The sequence below is a fragment of the Urocitellus parryii genome, chromosome 2 (assembly GCF_045843805.1).
Source record: "Urocitellus parryii isolate mUroPar1 chromosome 2, mUroPar1.hap1, whole genome shotgun sequence".
Classification (NCBI taxonomy): domain Eukaryota; kingdom Metazoa; phylum Chordata; class Mammalia; order Rodentia; family Sciuridae; genus Urocitellus; species Urocitellus parryii.
The window spans coordinates 35242984-35261607 of NC_135532.1; the positions used below are offsets into that span (position 1 = coordinate 35242984).

An 18624-nucleotide genomic window follows, 5' to 3' on the forward strand; every position below is an offset into this window, starting at 1 on the left:
CATGTAAAGAATTACACTGTAATTAAGACAAATATCATCTAGGAGGGAAAACACATCAAGGCAGGAAAAAAAAAAAAAGATTTTCATTTTAGATCTCAAAGATCTATACAGAGATGTTGGAGCCAAATCACGCTGAAAAAGTTGACAGCCTCAGGATTTCCATGTGTGACTGAAATAGGGCTTGCTGAAGACAACTACATTTCCCAGATCAGGCGTGCTTGTGTGTAGACCAATGAGACACAACACTTCAGAGGTGGCACTTCTCCTCTGTGAAAGCAGACATCTCTTCACCCTAAGAATTAAAGAACTCACCTGACAATGTCAGAAAGCTATCCTGAAAGGAATGTTCTCCCCAAAGGCCTACAAACTAGATTCTACCTCTCCTCTGGGAAGTCGATATAGGACCCTACTTTTCCCCTTCCAAATCAGAACCAAGATGAGATGGGAGTTGAGGATAAGGATGTTTTACATATTATCTCTCCACTTACAGAATGAAAAGACCAAAGACAGGCCAAAATTTTGAACTTCGGTGGATCCAAAACATTATTAATGTTTTTTTAAAAATCAGATTGGCCACTTCCCTATTGTTTCCTACTGATCTTAACTAGGTTAGCCTGGCTTTATTAGCAACGATCCAAGTGTGATATCTAGTATGCTCTGAAAGCTATTTTTTCCATGTGAAAGGTAACATACACATTTAATAAAATCTCACAGCAGAAGGCATTTCTACCTATTTTTGTTTAACTGACTCCCATCCCCCAGCAGGGTATCTTTCAAACAAAATGTCTACTACAAGTATAAACACACTAGTAAAATGGTTTTTAACACTTGTTGTTTCTAAAATGGCTAAGTTTTAATAAATCAGTATTCCAGCCTTTTGATATATCACAGTACAGTTCTGGGTTTTTCTGAAGGGGTACTGGGGACTGAACCACTTAGCCATATCCAGCCCTTTTTATTTATTTATTTTATTTTGAGATAGGGCCACTAAGTTGCTGAGGCTGGCCTCAAACTTGCAATCCTCTAGCCTTAGTCTCCAGAGCAGCTGGGATTACAGACGTGCACCACAACACCCCTGTTTTTACTGTATAAAACTTTGGGCCAGTAGCAGTGGCACACGCCTGTAATCCCAGCAGCACAGGAGGCTCAAACAGGAAGATTGCGAGGTCAAAGCCATCCTCAACAAAAGCAAGGCACTAAGTAACTCAGTGAGACCCTGATAGGTCTGGGGATATGGCTCAGTGGTTGAGTGCCCCTGAGTTCAATCCCCAGTACAAAAAAAAAAAAAAATGGGGTTCATCATGAGCTTGTCAGACTCACTACAAGTATTCTGAATACATTCAGTTTTGTCTAGCTGGTTGGCATCAATTTGGAATTTGGCCTATCCAAATTTAACAGCTTCTGGATCCATTGAAATTTCTCATTCTAATCTTCTTTTCTGTACTTGAGTTAATGAGAAATGATACATGCATTTAGAAAGTTATCAAAATATCCAACATTTAGCTAATATGAAATGTCAGCCATGGTGGAACACATCTGTAATTCCAGTGACTCAGAAGACTGAGGCAGGAGGATCACAAGTTTTAGGTCAACCTCGGCAATTTAGCAAGACCTTGACTCAAAAACTTTTTAAAAGGGCTAAGAATGTACCCCAGTTGTAAAGCACCCTTGGGTTCATTCCCCAATACCAAAAAATAAAGAAAAAAGAAACAATTTCCCATTTTTCAAAAAATGAAAATTACGTTTAGTAGTAATCTTTGTTTGAACCACTCTGCTACCAAGACATCAGACATAAAAGTTAATTTTAAGGAACAGAACAAGCAAAAGGCTAAATATTTTGTAAATGGCAACTATTCACACTATCAATGATATAATTGGCTCCATGTATTGCCAAATTCTATACGCTATTTTCAAAATCAAATGCAGTTCATTTAAATTGCATTCCATGGGTCTCTATATTTATGTAAGAGTGAATGTGTTCCTAAAACATTAGGTTGAAGGAGTGGGAACAGTTCAGTGGTAGAACCCTTGCTTAGATGTTTAAGACCCTGGCTTCAAGCCTCAGCACAACCAAAAAAAGAAAAGAAAAAAAGAGGTTACATTTAGAAATTTAAAACTAGACAGGAACAGGGGTGAATGCCTATAATTCCAGGAAGGTAAGTCAGAAGAACTGGGAATTCAAGATGAGCCAGAGCAATTTATGGAGACTATCTCAAAATAAAAAGTAAAAAAGGAGGAGGAGGGGCAGGGTGAGGATAGAGCTCAGAAAACCCCAGGTTCAATCCAATGTATGTATATATACATGCCTGTACAAATAAATGAATTATATTTTTCCCCAGATTTTTTTGGGGGGGTATTTGGGGGGGGGGTATTCTACCACTGACCTACAACCCCAAACATTTAAATTTTAGCTTTTATCATTTTGAGATACCGTCTTGCTAACTTACCCGAGGTGGCCTCAAATTTGTGATCGTCCTGCCTCAGCCTCCCAAGTTACTGGGATTACAAAGATATAACTGAATAGAAAATTTTGGCTTTGGGGGTATATATATTTTCTGAGCTGAAGTTAGTCTCTGCTTCCTGATGATCATGTTCTGAGCCACATTCTTCCATTACTCACTTACAACATGATGCTGTGCCTCACCTCAGGCCCAAGGAACAGAGCAGGCTAACTGTGGACTGAGACCTCTGAAATTGTGAGTCCCAAAATAAACATTTCTTCCTCTGATTGTTCTTATCAGGTGTTTTGACCACAGCAGCAAAAAAAGCTGACTAAACCACATACCAAGTAAAATGTGCAGAATTTCCAGTAGGTACACAGGATGATCCAAGTTTTGGAAACATGATGGCCTAGGCCTGAAATAATATGATTTAGCCTACAGGAATAGTTAGGGCCTGGGAAGTATAAGTCTCAAGAGACTCCGACAAAGAAAAGTTAACAGAACAGACTTGGGGGAGTGCTGAAGAGGAAAACCTGGTTTGAAAACTAGGACAATGGCTAACTAAACCATTTAGCGCAACCAGGGACCCAAAGACGGGAAACATGTGAGAAAAAAGGGAAATACAGTAGTTTGGGTTTAAACATGTGAAATTTAAAGCCAAAGTGGGATATTTGCCCAGGTACAGGCCTGTAATCCCTGTGGCACCAGCGGCTCAGACAGGAGGATCAGGAGTTCAAAGCCAGCTTCAGCAAAAGTGAGGCACTAAGCAACTCAGTGAGACACTGTCTCTAATAAAAAAAAAATAATAATAATACAAAATAGGGCTGGGGATGTGGGCTCAGCAGTTGAGTGCCCCTGAGTTCAATCCCCAGTATCAAAAAAAAAAAAAAAAAAAAGGGATATTTATGGTCCTCAGGTAATGGAGACATTGATCAGTAAAGAATTAGAATATGACCTGAGAAAAAGTCCACAACTGGTCCTAGAGTATACTTACCAGATAAGAGAAAGAAAAATAAGTCAATCAGGGGGAGAAGTCAGACTGAGAGGAGGACCAGGACAGTATAATGTAATTTCTCAAAGTAAAAGTTTAGGCACACCACCCATCCCCCAGGCTTAGTGACTACTGACCACAGGGAACAAACACCTTTAGCAATTTTCAGAACAAAAATCATAATGAGACTATAGAGGCTAATAACACTCACAGCTTTCACTTGATTTTTTTTCTTTAATGAATATGGCCTGAAATAAAGGAAACCTATTGACTTTGTGCCCTTATTTAAGATGCTTAGGTAAAAATTCACTACACAATACGTTGAAAGGAGTTGTAGATTTCTCTTTCCATTTGAATAAGGGTTAATATCAGAACTAGAAATATGGATGCACATTTATTTACTAGATGATAAAGTACATTTTGCTTTTCTTAGCTTTTATCAAAGTTATAGGAAGAGGATTGAAAGAAAAAAGGAAAGTGGTCCATATGCCTTCCAAATGACAATAAGAAGTCAACCTAAGATTCAACATCTGAAGTGTCTAACCTGGAAGGTTAAACCGGGATGCCAGTGAGAAAAAGCTTTATAAAGTTTGAACCATATAAAATTATTGATGTACAAAAAGTACTCTCATATTTCATATGTTCCTTAGAAAACCTAAATTAACAAGTAGTCATTCTCTACCAAAAATTTCTGTGTTACTGATTTGATTTCTGTCTTTATAAGCAAAGAGGAAGGATGCTTCTATAAGCCAGACCCTGTGGCCACGCCTGTAATCTCAGTAGCTCAGGAGGCTGAAGCAGGAGGAATGAGAGTTTAAAGCCAACCTCAGCAAAAGCAGGCGCTAAGCAACTTGGTGAGCCCCTTTCTAAATAAAATTCAAAACAGGGCTGAGGATGTGGCTCAGTGGTTGAGTGCCCCTGAGTTCAATCCCCAGTACAAAAAAAAAAAAAAAAGAGGAAGGATACTTCTATACCTAAGTATATCTGTATATAGTATATCCATTGGAATACAAGCCTTTAGACACCAGAATAAACTTTTTTTTTTCCAAGTTTATCTGGTCCTACTTCACGATTGAAGAATAACACCAAACTTCAGAATTTTGTATACACCAAGAAAAAGTGATTAACCCAAGGGAGATCCTGGAGGTTTGGGCAAGTCTCTACAAGCTGTTGCTATTAAGGTCAAGGTAAGTCTTAAGTCGCAAGAAAGTTGGTACAAACCCATTACCTTCCATGCAACTGAAAATCTGCTCTTCTGCAATCATGAGGATTCCAGGAAGCCCCAAAAGCTAGCATACACTTACACCAAAAAAAAAAAAAAAAAATAGCTGGGTAAATTCCCATGATACCAGAATACTGGGTAATTTCCAAGGGCAGAGTATTCCAGAAAAATGCAAATAGTTCAGGTTCTCCCAAAGAAATTCCAGGCAAATATAGAGCTGCTCTTTAGAAAAGTCTAAACACAAACTGCAGTTCTGGAGTTTGGATGAAGTCAAAAGCACAAAACATTTCTGGCCTACAGGGGATTCTAACTTATCACTGAATTCTTTTTTCTCATCCCCATTTCATATTCCTTGTGCAGAGCATAAAATGCAGTGATATTTGCTACTACCCTTTTAGCAATTTTCAGGTCTCAAATAACTTCAATTTGTTTTAAGTTTACATGAAAATTAAGATGCCTTCTTTTCAGTACTCAAAAGGATACCTCAAAAAAAAAGCTACTGCCAAAAATTACTCTTCCCATCATCTCCCCAAGAATTCACCACTCAGCTAGTTCATAATAAAGTAGTCTAAAAATCTCTTTTAACAACTCTAAAATACTATAGCAAAAACATTATTTTAAATGAAGTGTTCCAAATAATATCAAAAAGACTCAACCACCACTGGAGCCCACAATACTACTACTCCCCAGGCTTTAGAAAGCTTTCTATGTGAGAAAGCTGGTCATGGAAATGAAGTTTCACTATTTATAAATATTGCACTGGTTTAAAAGATTCTGGGTTTTCCAAAAGTCTTAGGTTCCACTTTACTTAAAACATTATGACAGTTCTAGCCAATGCTAAAACAAGTGTAAGACAGATGTCACATACATCCCACAAATACGAAAGGCACATTCCTCAAATAAACCAGTTTCTAAGGAACTACATCAAAAGATAAGTTTTTAGACACTAACTGCTTTTCAATTACTCTGTCCTATGCAGCAAATGACTTTTTTTAAATTCTCAAGCAGGCCCCAGGAAGCAGAGTACAAGAAGCTATATTTAATTAACGATTCAGTCTAATTCCCAGTAGTAAATCGCAGGAAATATTTTGTTCCAAAGCAGCCTCTCCTCAGTCCTAAAACAGTTAAGTATGGGTTCATTTGCATTTTAAAACTGGATTCTTAAGTTAAAAGTCATAGTAAAATTTCTCCCTTTTATAAATTTATGATCTTTTAGATCTGAGAGTAAAACTTGGTTTTGCAAGTAACTCATTTTTATGAAAACTCTAGCCAGAAGACTAGTTATGAGTTAGAACAGTTCAGGTTGTTTCCTTTCTTCTTAAAATACCCTTTTACTCAAACTGAAAACACACTCTGACTTGCACCCACTGACTCCCATTACACCTGAAACATTTACTCATTTAAGAAAGGCAGCCTGCTTCCTCCCAAACTCCACTAGGTTCAATGGGAACTGTTGCTGGGCCTCTAGTTTTAGACACTTACAGGTCTCCTGGCCACAGTAAGAAAAGAAAAAAAAAATTTAATAAAATAATTATTCTTTAAAAAAATCAGAACAAGAACCTACTAAAATGGTCAACAATGTAATATGACCTTGGAATCTATTTTTATTTTTTTTTAATTTAAGTTATACTCCTAGCTTAAGAATACATTGGCAAAGCAAAACTAAAAATATCCTAAAACATTGCCTTCTCTATCTTTAAGGAACTCCAGCAAGCTGAAGTAGGTTGTATGCAATTCCAAGGACATAAAAGAATGGTAATACGGAATGCTCCCCCACCCACAAAGGATTTTTCAAATAGTAAATGCTTTATAATAGCTGAAATAGGATTGATATAGGAGCAAGTCAGTCAACTACTTAAATTCAAATGTTAAGTAAAATTGGATTTGGCTGACAATCCCGATTTTTTGACTTAAAATATGTAACAGGTCAAGCTTAAAGAATGTATTTTACTTTTTTGAAACACTCGATAAAATTGCATGTAATGCCTAGTAATGAAGTTAGAAGTGACACCTTTAAAACACACTTTGGAAAAAATAAAATATCTCTTGGCTCCTTTTCCAGGAACTTCAACATGACATGAGTAACATGACCTTTTTGACACACATTAAGCACAGGGAAGTCTGTAAAACAACCTTGGTGTAACAATCCCGCGGCAAAGACCGATCTTTATGAAGCAGTACCATCAAGAAGAGGAACAAGAAGGGGTGAGAAAGGTGACTGTTCAACTGAAGAGCCCCTGTACCAATCCCACCACCTGTGACAGAAACTGTCAATATGGGGAGGCCGCGTGGCCGGTAGACTTCCCGGTCAGGCTGCCAGCTCTTCCTAAGGACAGCAGGGCCTTCACCGCCTCGGGGTGCGGACGGGCCAGTCCCTACCCTGTACCTCTAGGCTCCACAAATCCACAATCGTCCGTCGAGGCAGGAGGTCCTGGCCAGTTCTCCAGGCGCGCACTTCAACTTCGACTTCTCCCAAACACTAGTCACAAAGCTCGCGGCCCTGCCCCTCAGCGCTTCACAACACTTCGGTGGGAGGCAAGAGAAAGCGCACGACATTCCCAGCCCCTGGCTAACTACAATCCTCACACACTCCAGATCAAGTTCGGGGGCGGTTCCCTCCATGAAAAAGTGCTGGAACCCGCGGCCCGAACGCGCTGGCCCTTTAAAGGCGCTCGCTTCCTGAGCCCGCGATCCCTCCCTCGCCGCCGCCAGCTCCCGCCCCCGCCAAGGGTCACACTTGAACTTTAGCTCGCCCAGCGCGGCCAGTCGCTGGCGCTCCAGGAGCGGTGGCCGCCCCTTCGCACGTGTTAGAGGCGCTACCTCGGGCTCCGTGCGCCCGGCCCCCTGCATTCGGGGCCACTCTGGATAAAACCAAAAACAATGCAAAATGCGCACTGGCCTCCAGAACCTGCGCGGCGCGTCGCGCACCATCCCCAACCGGTAGTGCCCTGCCTGTGCCCTACACCTGCAACCTGGGGGCCAGGAAGGGTTTCCAGTGCCCCTCGTAGTGCTCCGCTGGGCCCCGCGCAGCGGAAACGGATCCGCAGCGCTGCCCAAGGCTGGAGGAACGCGCACCGCGGGGGCGAAAAGGAGCCGCCCTCCCCTCGGAGGTGCTAGAGAAGAACCCCTTTCTCATTTTACCCTCAAACTTCTCTACCCATCCCGATGTCCACTCCGTGGCATTAATTTCGTCACTCCTTAAATTCCAAACCCTGTTCCCTGTCCCACCAGAACTCCCTTGCGCGAGCGCACACACACAGACACACACTCTAGTCCCCCGACCAGTCCGGAGCAAGCCCCCTACCACACCTGCCACTCTCGTCCGCTCTCTCCACACGCGCTACTCTCCTACCCTGCGCTTTCAGAGGCAGGGCAAACCTGCACAGCCTTCCCTTCACCTGCCCACGGCGCCCCCACGCTCTGGCCGCGCGCCCCGAGGTCGCTCACCTTCCAGCCAGCGGAACTGTTGCTGTCACCCTTATCTTTGAAGTAGGGCACGCTCTTGACCATCCACTCGTAGATCTGCGACAGTGTAAGCCTCTTCTCAGCCGAGCTCTCGATGGCCTTGGTGATAAGGTCGGCGTAGGACAGGTTGCCCCACGCGTTGCGGCGGGACGAGCTGCTCTTGCGAGGCTGCCCCGCGAGCGGTCCCGCGGCGGGGGGAACCGGAGGGTGCTGCGACAGTGGTCCGGGCGGCGGAGGCTGCGGCGGCGCCGGATGCAGGCAGCCCGCCTCGGGGCCCTGGAAGTCCCCGCACAACCCCCCGGTGGCGGCAGCTGCGGCCGCCGCCACCGCCGCCGCCACGGAGCCGGGCGCCTGCGGGAAGTCCTCGCTCTCTTCCAGCAAGCTCAGGTTGCTCATGAAGTCGGCGCTGACAGCGGCCGCCGAACCGGGGGGCAGGCCCGCTGAGGCGTCGGGGTTCGCAGCTGCGCCGCCCGACGGCGCCGGACTGGAGGTGGCCGAGTTGGACTGGCTAAACTCCGGCCTGGGCAGCGGCCAGGTGCACGAGCGCGGCCGGGGCAGCGGCTCGAAGTCCGGGTCGATCTCCACCACCTGGGGCGCTTCGGCCATGGTGACCCCCCGCCCCTCCCCCAGCCGCGGGAGAGCCTAGAACCGGGAGAGCGCAGCACCAGGGTGCGGAGGGGAGGGGGCGCCAAGAGCCGGTCTGAGATTTGGGGGACCGAGGTCGGCGCCGCGAGCGGACGGAAACCGGGAGGAAAGAGCGGCGGAGTAGGAGAGCGAGCCCAGAACTTAACTTCGCGGGTCCATCAACATCCAGGCTCCTCCGGGTTCGCTGCGCGGACGGGACGGCGGGCCGGAGCCGCCGGGCCAGGCAGCGCCAGCACTGCGCTCCTGCTGACAGGGCCGCGGACACAAGGACAGACGGACGGACACCGCGAATCGCGAGCCGCTCGCTTTCCCCGGCGGCGCGACCGCGGCGGTGCTGCCTGTTGAATGTGGCGGCGGCGGCTGCAGCAACTACGCGGCCGCCCGACTTACGGGATCTGCTGCCGCCCCCCGCCCGCGGCGGCGCGCGCGCCGGCCCGCCCCTAACTGACAGCCCGCACAGCCAATGTAAGTGCGCCGCCGCCGCCCAGGCAGCCAGTGGGCGCGGGCCTGGGCGGGGGCTGGTTTTCCACAGGGAGGAGGCAGTGGGTTGGTGGGGGGTAGTGGGGTGTTTTTCTCTTTCTCTCTTACACTCTCTCTCTTGAGTCTCTGTTATTATTTTCTGGTAATTCTCGAATGTTTCTGTGAGTCTCTCGCCCTCTCAGTGTTTTGATTGCTAGGAGGCAAGTCAACGTGGAGGCGGCGGCGACACTTTTGTTTACTACGGAGGAGCAAAGCCGAGTACTCGCGAAGCCCAAGTGGAACAAGTCACCCGCTTCGCCCCAACGAGCCGCCCCCTCCTCCGAGCCCAAACCCGGGTGGGGCGGGCCCAAGACGCAGCTCGGTGCGGGGGCGCGGGTGGGCGGCGCAGGCGACCTCGCGGAATTCCACGCAGTCGCCCCCCTCGGTTCCACCCACGTCTTTAGAGACCGACGTGGGGAAGTCGGCGGTGTGGGTTTTGTAGACGGTTTTCTGTAACTGCCATCTGTCAAGTCGTCCAGCCCCCACGCGGTCCGCACACGCCCCCCAGCGCCGCGGCCCTGGCGGTCAGGTCCTGGTGGAGGGTGCGCTACCCGCCGCCCCAGCGCAGGGATCCCACCTGTAGGCACCGGGGAGCTGAGTCTCAGCCATTCCATCTACCCTGGGCCAGTTGCCCACCCTCAGCCATTATCCGGATTCACTGCATTTTCAACCTAAAAACCTAAGAAAATTGAGGAAAGGGGGCCCGGCGCCGGGAGAAGATAACTCCGGTTGAACACGCACACGCAGATCCACAGACACCCTAGACCACATGCTGTGGGGACCTCTTCCCCTGAGTGGAAACCTCATTAGGTCCAAAGGGGTCAGAGGACAACGTTTAGTGAGAACCATGTCACTTTATTACTTACCCCTAATTAAGCTTAGCTGGTTCCTTGATGTTTCTTTTTTATTTAGAATGGAAGTGATGAGGTGTTGAGTAAAAACGCAAAAGTAGACAAGAGCAGAGCCTTGGGGCACAGCCCTGCCCCACCCCCAGCTTCTTTTAGGCTGCCAAGCCCCCACCCCCACCCCACCTTTCCTCATCTGGGCTCCTGGTTCAGGACGTCCTGTACAGGATCAGTGAGGCCAAAGGTAGAAGACAATGGCCTTACTGTCTGTCATGGAGCAGAAGACACAGTTTTCAAGTTTTGTTTTGTTTTGCTCTTGCTTTTTTAGGAGGAATATGGAAGGCATTTCCTTTTAGAGGGATGGGATCACTTAGAATGGAAAGTAGTCAGTAGAGTTTAAATATCTTATTTAAAACCACAGCTCCTAATTCTTTAAAAATTAAAAAAAAATCCCCTTTCTTACAAGTAATTCTTCAAGTGGCATCTAAAAAGAACTAGGCCTCTTAAAAGTTAAAAAAAAAAGACTTAGAGATTTATTTATTTCTCTTCATTCTATCATTTCTGAATCTATTTCTTCATCATCCATTTATCACAACAGCTTTCCACTGATAATGGAGGTGGGGTGGGAATTTGGAGACGGATAATAGGAAATAGGAGTTCGTTGCCACCCTCTTAGTCTAGTGGTCTCTTTACATCTACTGTCAAAATTGGATAGGTAGGGCCTCCTCTGCCAACCGCTAGGGAACCTCAGTAACCCAGACGATGAGCTCAAAGGAAGGCCACAAAGTACAACTCCTACCCTGATCCTTTCCAATTACACTCTGCAGAAGCAGCCCCCATTCAGACAGCCGCACCCTACAAAGAGGCGGGTGAAATACTGCATCATTCTTGGCAAAGAAAACCAGCTGCAAATTTGGCTTTGCCTTCAATTCCGTTCTGGTTTTTCAGGGCCTCAATCACAGGAGAGTATTTGTTTAAGGAAGTTTTCCTATAGACTTTCCCCAAATTCTTGAAATTTCTGGAACTGTTTTGTTTTATTTTTTTTCTGGGTATCGAACCCAGTGGTTCTCTACGGGGCTCCTTCTCCGGCCCCCATTTTTTATTTTTATTTTTTATTTTGAGATAAGGTCTCTCAAAATTTCTGAGCCTGACTTGGAACTTACCATCCTCCCATCTCAACCTCTGAGTTGCTGGGATTACAGGTATGTGACACCATATGGAATGTTACGATTATTAGTCTTACACAAGCCTCTTATTTACTTAGAAGGAAATGGAGACACTGAGAATTTAAGTGATTTGCCCAAAGGTAGTTAATAGTGCTGGGACTATTCAGATCTCCTAGTGCCCAAAGCCTTGTACATGCTAAACATGCACTGTAACACTGAGCTATACTTCCAGCCACCAGGCAAAAACACTTTATATTTCCTTACTTTGCTTTTTGTGGCATTACCTTTTGCAAGTGGAGTTTGTTTTTTTTTTTTTCAGACTATTTGATGCAAATTTATCCTATTTTAAACACTAGGTCTTTAACTCTTTTAAACAATCCAATAACTCAAACCCCAAACTGCATACACATTAAAATTAAGATTTTTCTAACATTGAGGCCTCTTAGCATTTCCATAAAATTAATGGATGGCACATGAAATTCCAAATTCTCTGAATGTCACAAAATCTGAACTTTGCATTCACGTTTGAAACACAATGTGTTTTCACTATTTTATTTCTGTTTCTTGTCATATTAAAACTCTTAACATGCTTCTCAAAAGGGGGGGACATATGTATTAAATAAGAAAATGCTGCCATGTAGAACACAGATGGAAGGGCATTTTTGGCAGAAAGGAAGTTTAACAAGGCGTTTTACTGATTTACTTGGAAAACTAATGTGCATGAATGTTCAAGTTAAGCAGTAAGAAATTAATTGCTGTTTTACAATAATCAGTTCATTTTTCCCCTAATCTAATTTAGCCCTATTTCCATAACATTATAACAGGGAAAGGGAGTCACATGTGATTGTAAATAAACAACTGACTAAGAGTGTCCAGGATAGGAATAGAAGAATGGAGGAAGAAGAAACTGCTAGCATTTTATGGTAACTAACCATGTCGCTTTCATTCGTTGATAAAAATCATTAACAAGAGGTAATGACTGTGTAGTTAGAGTGCATGTGTTTTTAATATGATACATAGAGTCATTGACTGTGTCCATTTGGGTATAAAAACAGCAGGCAAGAGTTTATCAAATTTCAGATTTGGCTGACTTAGAGGGCCCACCCATATGCAAAGGGTCCTGTGCCAGAAAGTAAGCATAGATGAATGGTGAATATTTCTCCAGGATGTCAGGTTTCTATTTTGTGGCAAATACAGTCTTACACACACACACTGAAATATTCTGTATTCTAAGGTTTAACATTTAAAAATGGAATTTCTAATCAGCTGATCACTGATGTAGTGCTGGAGGAAAAATTGGTTTGTGTCATATGATGCCATATGTACTTTAAATAATTTTGTGTTTCAACAACAAACCAAAAACAGAACATTTGACAGTTATGTTGCATGTGAGATCTAGAAGGCTCCAACCTGGAAAAACTCTTCCCACAATCCAACATTAGGCTCCATAAAATCTTGCTGGGCATGGTGGCACATGCCTGAAATTCCAGCAACTTAGGAACTGAGGCAGGATAATCACAAGTTCCAGATCAGCCTCAGTAAGTTAGTGAGGCCCTAAGCAATTTAGCAAGACCCTATATCAAAATTAAAAAATTAAAAATGACCGGGGGATGTGCTTCAGTGCTTAAGTGCCCCTGGGTTTGATCCTGATACAAAAAACAAAAACAAACAAACAACAACAAAAACTTACTTTGTTTTAGACTGATAAATCGTCTGAAAAAAAAAAAAAAGATATGTAACATCATATGCCCTGGGTTTAATCCCTAGCACCCCGCAAATAAAAGACATGGTATACATACATGTGTACATATCTTGTTTGAAAATGTTTTCAATTCTAAAGTATATTTTTTTAATAATTGTAGATGGTCAGCGTGCCTTTATTTTATTTTATTTTTTTATGTGGTGCTAAGGATCGAACCCAGTGTCTTACACATGCTAGGCAAGCACTCTGCCACTGAGCTACAGCCCCAGCCCATAATTTTTTTTTTTTTTTTTTATTCCAGAATCAGGATATACACATTAGTGGTGCCGCTCAGAAGGTAGAGTTGTCCTTGCCTAGCATGCAAGAGGCCCTGGGTTATTTTCCCTGCCCTGAAAGAAAAAAAAATTTAAAACCCATACACATAAAAGTAAATTTTTTAAGGCTTCAGTGTTAATAAAAACTTTTTCATCAAGCACTTTACAGCTATTACCTGAAAAAATCCTTCAAAATACCCAATAATGTAAGAGCATGACTTACCTTTCACAGAAATTAAAACTGAGGTACAATGAGCTAAGAAATTAACCTAAAGCCTTATCTATGAACCTTATCTAATTATATTCAGACTTAAACAACCATTATCCAAACTCAGAGTTCATCTCCTGTTTATTACACTTTCTGCCTCCCTAAAATGTTGGGATTTTTCTAGTAGACTAGAAATTAACTTCTGCTTCAAATTTTTTCCAAAAAAAATTGATATTTGAAATAATTTTTCTTTCTTGGGTACTTGTTGCCAATTAGCTCTGCCTGGAAGCAGTTCAGTTTGTGATAAAAAGCCTAGAGACAACATAAATCACAATAATAAAGCTGATGTTTGTTTGCATTTGTATAGCACAAATCAGGTAGGGGATTTTGAGCTATTACCACTTGCTTAAACAATCAGCCACAGTCTGAATACAAAAGAGCAACCACACCTTCCAGAATGTTGGTTTATCTGGAACTCTTTCCAAAACTTTCCTTATCCTGAATAAAAGCACATCAAATCAAGCTCAACAGCCATATTGAGCTCTCTCTGCACCAATGAAAGTGATTAGTGTTGGATTTTTATCCAAAAGCCTTCCCCCTCACTCAGTCAAGTTGCAGAGCTTGGATTTAGAACAAACATATTTTAATGGTGAGTCTTATTCCAACTATATTTTATCCAGCTCTGTTGCCTATTGCAGTACCTACTGGGGACTGGTCAAAGCCATAAATTTTACTTTCATGAGGTAATAAACAAAATTAAAAGCAAAACAAGCAAAACCCTTGTGTCCCTCTCTATATTTTCAAGTTGGCCTCAAAGTGAATTGGAGAGTGTCCCCCTCTACTGCCCATCAAGCATAAAATAACAGAGATATTTTAAAAGCACCTTTAGAAAATCTTACTGGGGGAATCCAGTAGAATTAGGCATCCAAGTTCCCAGTTTTCACAAAAAGCATGAATAAGAAAGACATCCTTCAGGGGAGAGGGGGAAAGCTGACGCTCTGCATGCTTTTTCAGCCTGTCATTGCAAAGGGCCTGCAGCATCCCTAGACTGCAGGCCAGTTTTCCTCTGAAGAGCTTATCTGGGGCCACTTGCCTTTGGGTGGGGAACAGTTCAATTGTCAATGAATCACAAAAGGAAAATCACTCCTCCAGGAAGAGTCCTCCTTTCAATGACCCATTGAACACTGCTTAGTGCAGCCAGCAGCTGTGAGACCTCAGCGGATGTTGAAGATGAATGCCAACTTTTGTATGACACTTAAGTAAAGCTAAACCAGAGAATCCTCCAAAATTTTTAAATATATTTGATTCTTGATTTAATTTTTTTTTCTTTTTTTCACTTTTCACTGTAGACAGAGCCACATTAGATGTCCGACAAAGGCCTGGGGCAGTAGGGTAGAGAAGGAACGGAATGTTCATGGACGTGGCAGTTGTGTCCCTCAGTCACCTCCAGCCAAGGCTGATGCAAGTAGAAAATTGTAGAAACACAGTGGCTCTTTACAGATCAAGGTAGCCTTTAAACAAGTATGCCATGATGTTGGTCCTATATGCAAAATATGAGAAAGGGAAAATCACAAATGGATCTTCCAAGAGGAGCAGAAGATAGGCAAAGCATGACTAGAAGTTCTTTATTCCCTAAGTAGTGTTCCATTTATTCTTCATTTTGAATTTTTATCTTGGTATGACTTGCCACCTACATACCTTAAAGATGTTTTGTAAGGATTAAAACAATGTCTTTAAGTGCTTTGAAACAGAGATGAAATGTTTGTTCTTTGACATTGGTACAACCTCGTGGGTAGGTTTTTGTTGCTATCCATATTACTTTAACTTAGGTAAATACATGATTTCTAAATCACTGATATTTTGTTCTAAATCTTACTACAGCTCCTTCAAGTTCACGCGTTACCCACATTGGTTGCCAGAATCCAACCAGTCCTCTGTGAATTCAGAGACAACATGTATTATGACCTGGGACTGTCATAGCAAGGGGTTGAGGAAAGGTCTCTAATCTCAGGGATTTTTACTACTTATCTGTGTCCTACAGCTATGAAGGTTTGTTGTTGTTGTTGTTGTTGTTGTGTGTATGTGTGAGGCTGGGGGTAGAACCCCCAGTCTCACACATGCTAAATAAGTACTCATTCTGGCACTATACCCCAGCCCAGCTATGAGTTTTATTCTTGTTTTTGTTTTGCTAGGAGGTAATAGTCTCCCTGTGTGCCCAGGCTGGTCTTAAACTTCTGGATTCAAGTATTCCACCTGCCTCAGCCTCCCCAGTAGCTGAGCCTACAGCAGGCACCCTGTGTCCACATACTTGGCCAGCGGGAGAGGCTATTATTTATTTAGCCATGCTGGGGATCTGTCCCAGGGCCTCACATGTGCTAAGCAAATGCTCTACCACTGAGTTACATCCCCAGCCCTTTTCATTCTATTTTGAGACAGGGTCTGGCTAAATTGCACAGGGTGGCCTTGAACTTGCAATACTGTTTCAGTCTTCAGAGATTTATAGGCATATACCACCATGGGCCCAGCCAGCTAAAGTTTAAAAGGAGAGGAAAAAAAAAAAAAAGGTGGGGGAGGATTAGTTGAGAATTCTGAATCTTAGCACCACCTTTTTGTATGGTCGGATATGGGAAAATTTTGCTATTAAAGCTTTTAAAATACTCTTATATTAGTCTTGATAGTCTCCGCAGGCAATTAAAAAGCAGTTAAAAATAAAGTTAGCTGACTCATTTCAGGAGTTTAGCTGCTGATGCCAGCTTCAACTGATAATGTTATCATAGAAAGCAACACAACAACTTTAACAATGGAGCAAATTTCTCTAAAATAATTGCAAAAGAGTATTGTACAATGCAGTCTTTGTTTTTTCTGTGGTTCTTTGAGTAATTTTTTTGCTACTAGGGATTGAACCCAAGGGCTTTTTACCACTGAGGCTAGATCACCATCCTATTACCCCAACCCCCAACTCCCACCCCATTTTTCTAAAACAGGATCTTGCTAAGTTGCTGAGACTGACCTGGAACTTATGATCCTTCTCCGTCAGTCTCCCAAGGTTTTGCACCACTAAGCCCAGCTACAAATGACTATCTCATGAAGAGAAAATAAAACAAAACAAAAAGATTATAAAATTAGCTCTCTTGGAAAAAAAGAAACGGAAAATATATAGAACAGTAACCACAAAAAGATTACTACTTATAAGGAATTGAAATCTACTGGCTGCTTAAATCCTGGATCTTTTTTCTGGGTTAATTTTTTTTTTAAGACTAATTAAGCACTTCTTTAGGAAAAAGGCAGTAGCTTATTTTTTCTTTTCTTTTTTTTTTTTTTAAAGAGTGAGAGAGAGAGAGAGAGAGAGAGAGAGAGAATTTTTAATATTTATTTTTTAGTTCTCGGCGGACACAACATCTTTGTTGGTATGTGGTACTGAGGATCGAACCCGGGTCGCACGCATGCCAGGCGAGCGCGCTACCGCTTGAGCCACATCCCCAGCCCCCAGTAGCTTAATTTTAATGTTCGCTTTTTAAAGTGGAAGGGATTTGTGTCTCTTCATGTCAACAAATTATTTCTAACAAGGCACACCACCTGTATTATCAGATTCTGTAGTTATTCCTAGATTAGTTATTCTTGGCATTCTTACTGTAAAACCACGTGTCAACTTGTGTTTGCATGTGATGTATATACACACCAGGATTCTATTAAAAGATATCATATATGCCATCTTATTTTCACAGTATAATTAAAATATACAACACATTTGGTCAGTAATAAACAAAAAATGATGAGAACCATGGAAACCTCCTAAATTAGCAACTACAAGAACCTGAAATTAAAAAACAAAGTAAGTTGCTAACTGACATGATCAAGATAAGAATTTGTGGGGCTGGGATTGTGGCTCAGAGGTACAGGGCTCGCCTAGCACATGCAAAACCCTGGGTTCGATCCTCAGCACCACATAAAAATAAATAAACAAAATAAAGGTATTGTGTCCAAATATAACTAAAAAAAATAAAATATTAAAAAAGATAAGAATTTGTATTGTAAATGTTACCTCCCCCCGAAAGAATTTAAAGATGTGTGAAAACTCGTTTTGCTCTTGCTTTGTTTTTTGTTTAGCAAGGACCTTCTTAGTGACCTTTGCTAATAAATTCTTGAACTTATCATAATGGAAGAACAATTTTTTTATATTTATTTATTTTTTAGTTGTAGTTGGACACAATACCTTTATTTTATTTATTTTTATATGGTGCTGAGGATCAAACCCAGGGCCTCACATGTGCTAGGTGAGCACTCTACCACTGAGCCACAATCCCAGACCAGAAGAACTATTTTTAAGCAGGTCATGATAAAGAAATTATTGAAGTAGACATACTGGATAAGGTATTCTTGTTCCCCAAAGGGATTCAGGGGTCTTTTCTTTTTCTTTTCTTTTCACCAGGGATTGGACCCAGGGGCACTTAACCACTGAGTCACATCCCCAGCCTTTTTTACTTAAATATATATATATATATATATATATATATATATATATATATATATATTTGCTTTATTTCACTTATTTATTTTTATGTGGTACTGAGGATAGAACCCAGGGTCTCGTGCATGTGAGGCAAGCGCTCTACCACTGAGCCACAACCCCAGCCCCCTTTTTTACTTTTGAGACAGGGCCCCACTAAGTTGCTTAGGGCCTCGATAAATCACTGAGGCAATTGTGATCCTCCTGCCTTGGCCTCTGGAGTAACTGAGATTCAAGGCATACACCACCACGCCAGGCAGGATTTTTTTTGAATTGGACCAAGATGGAAGGACATCCAAGTTCCTGAAATAGTTTTAGACAAAGCTCACCATCTGCCTCTACCTTATCCTTCCACTTTCCCTCTTTCTCAGTTGAGAAAAAGAGTAAGAAAGAGAAGATAGAGAAATTTTTTAAACCAGGATTTCCTACTCAATTAAAAATCCTAAGGATACTGTGGTTCTGGTACATACCCATAATCATGTGACAGCACTCCACTAATACCCACCAGGGACCAGACTGCTCCCAAGCACTGTGCTTCTTCACTTTAAATGGTACCTGTTGACCCCAGCTGTCCTACAACTGATCCACCTCTGGCTGCC

At 42.7% G+C, this 18624-nt stretch overlaps 1 protein-coding gene across 1 annotated transcript in view; it reads right to left on the reverse strand.

Annotated features, from left to right (window-relative positions):
• Positions 1-9200, reverse strand: part of Foxo1 (forkhead box O1) — an 89829-nt gene extending 80629 nt beyond the window's left edge. The window contains exon 1 of the mRNA XM_077795160.1: positions 8102-9200. Coding sequence (XP_077651286.1) covers positions 8102-8725 — 624 coding nt within the window. The 5' untranslated portion in view covers positions 8726-9200. The remainder of the gene's footprint in view (positions 1-8101) is intronic.
• Positions 9201-18624: the final 9424 nt, after the last annotated feature.